Below are 1,729 nucleotides of genomic sequence, written 5' to 3'. Positions count from 1 at the left end.
TAGTTGCTGAGGAAGTCCCCAGTAAGGGACGAAACGTTCAACAAGATCAAATAAATTTGTTCATCAAAATTTATTAACTGTCTTCAATTTTCCCTTTGAAACTCATGTATATAAATATACTGTTGGGACAAGAATATTGATTATTAATTTAACAAAATATATTTTATGCATTCTTTACATTTTATACTAATTTCTAAATGTTTTATACTTTTAGTTAATTCTTATTACTACAAATATAGATTTATCACCAAACTAAAGAAAAAAATTGCAAGAAAATATTATATTGCAAGAAAAAAAGATGAAGGAGGTTAAAGAAAAATTAGAAAGAATACCTTTAATACAATCTATTAAACAAGTATATGAACAAATTATTTTTGATGATGATGATGATGAAGAAGAAGAAGAGAAATCGTCTAATTAAATGAAATATCTGCAATCTAAATCTAAATATGTTTATACGGAACCTGTAAAATCTGCGAAAACCATAGATTCAAAGAAATTGGATAAAATAGCAGAAGAAATATTAGACCATAAATTTACTTTAACGGCGGAAAGATTACAGGATTTGCATGAATTACTTGTAGCTCAACCTTCAGAAGATACAAAAGCGGAATATCCACCTGGTTTAAAAGTTAAACTAATGCCACATCAACAGCATGCATTAGCATGGCTTATGTGGAGAGAGAGAGAACGACCACTTGGTGGTGTATTAGGTATTAATCATATATTATTGTTGATTAATAATTATAACATTTAATTTGCATTTTGTATTCTGTACTAATACATTATCATTAATGTATCTTTTTTTATGAAAATATTCAGCTGATGATATGGGCCTGGGTAAAAATTTAACAATGATCTCTTTAATCGTGGCTACTCCTAATCAAGATTATTTAAAGAGTGATGATGAAACAGAGAGTAATGATGAATGGATTAATCCAAATAAACCTATAAGTATGTAAAGTATATTTGTTTATTAATTGTAATTAAAAGTATTAAGTTTCCAAATATGATTAATTTACGAAATCATGAATTACATATTTTGGTATGTTTTGGTAATAAGAGAGAAAAAGTATCTAATCGTTTAGCAAAATATGATGTTGTAATAACAACATACAATATATTATCCAGTAAGTTTGAAGCCATGTCTACAACATATAAGGTATAATTATGATATACGTGCAATATGATGATATCCATAATTTCATTAAAGCATATTATATTTAAATTGTAATTAATTATTTTTAGATTCATTTGAAAAGAATCATTTTGAATGAAGCACACTGTATAAGAAATCATGACAGTCAAGCATCTCAAGGCATCTCAAGCAGTGTGTGGTCTTTTAGCAAATAAAAGATGGACACGTACCGAAACACCTATACAAAATAAAAAAATGGATTTATATTCTTTGTTAAAATTTTTGAAATGTTCTCCTTTCGATGATATTCGTGTATGGAAACGTTGGGTAAACAATAAAAATGTTGCTGGTCATCAACGATTAGCAACACTTATGAAAAGTCTTATGCTTCGAAGAACAAAACAAGAACTTCAAGCGCAAGGTGCTCTGGAAAGCTTACCTAATAAAAATATCAAAGAACATAGCAAGATTCGATTTAAAAATGCTGCGCTTATACGCCGATATATATATCGATATACAGAACGCTCGACACTCGATCGTCAAAACGAAAAATTCTCGCTTCCGAAGAAAAAATTAGAAAGAGAGAAATAT

At 28.2% G+C, this 1,729-nt stretch overlaps 1 protein-coding gene across 1 annotated transcript; it reads left to right on the top strand.

The window, feature by feature from the left end:
• Positions 1-436: 436 nt before the first annotated feature.
• Positions 437-1,597, top strand: LOC106792745 (transcription termination factor 2-like; the record flags this gene model as incomplete). Its single annotated transcript, XM_014759252.1, is given in 5 exon segments — positions 437-713; positions 823-956; positions 959-1,162; positions 1,249-1,317; positions 1,319-1,597. Coding segments are annotated over 5 exon segments (963 nt in total), but the record flags the coding sequence as incomplete, so codon positions are not given.
• Between the last annotated feature and the right edge of the window lie 132 nt (positions 1,598-1,729).

The sequence above is a fragment of the Polistes canadensis genome, unplaced genomic scaffold (assembly GCF_001313835.1).
Source record: "Polistes canadensis isolate GaletaPanama2010 unplaced genomic scaffold, ASM131383v1 scaffold_610, whole genome shotgun sequence".
Taxonomy (NCBI): domain Eukaryota; kingdom Metazoa; phylum Arthropoda; class Insecta; order Hymenoptera; family Vespidae; genus Polistes; species Polistes canadensis.
This window is presented reverse-complemented; position numbering and strand designations above follow the sequence as displayed.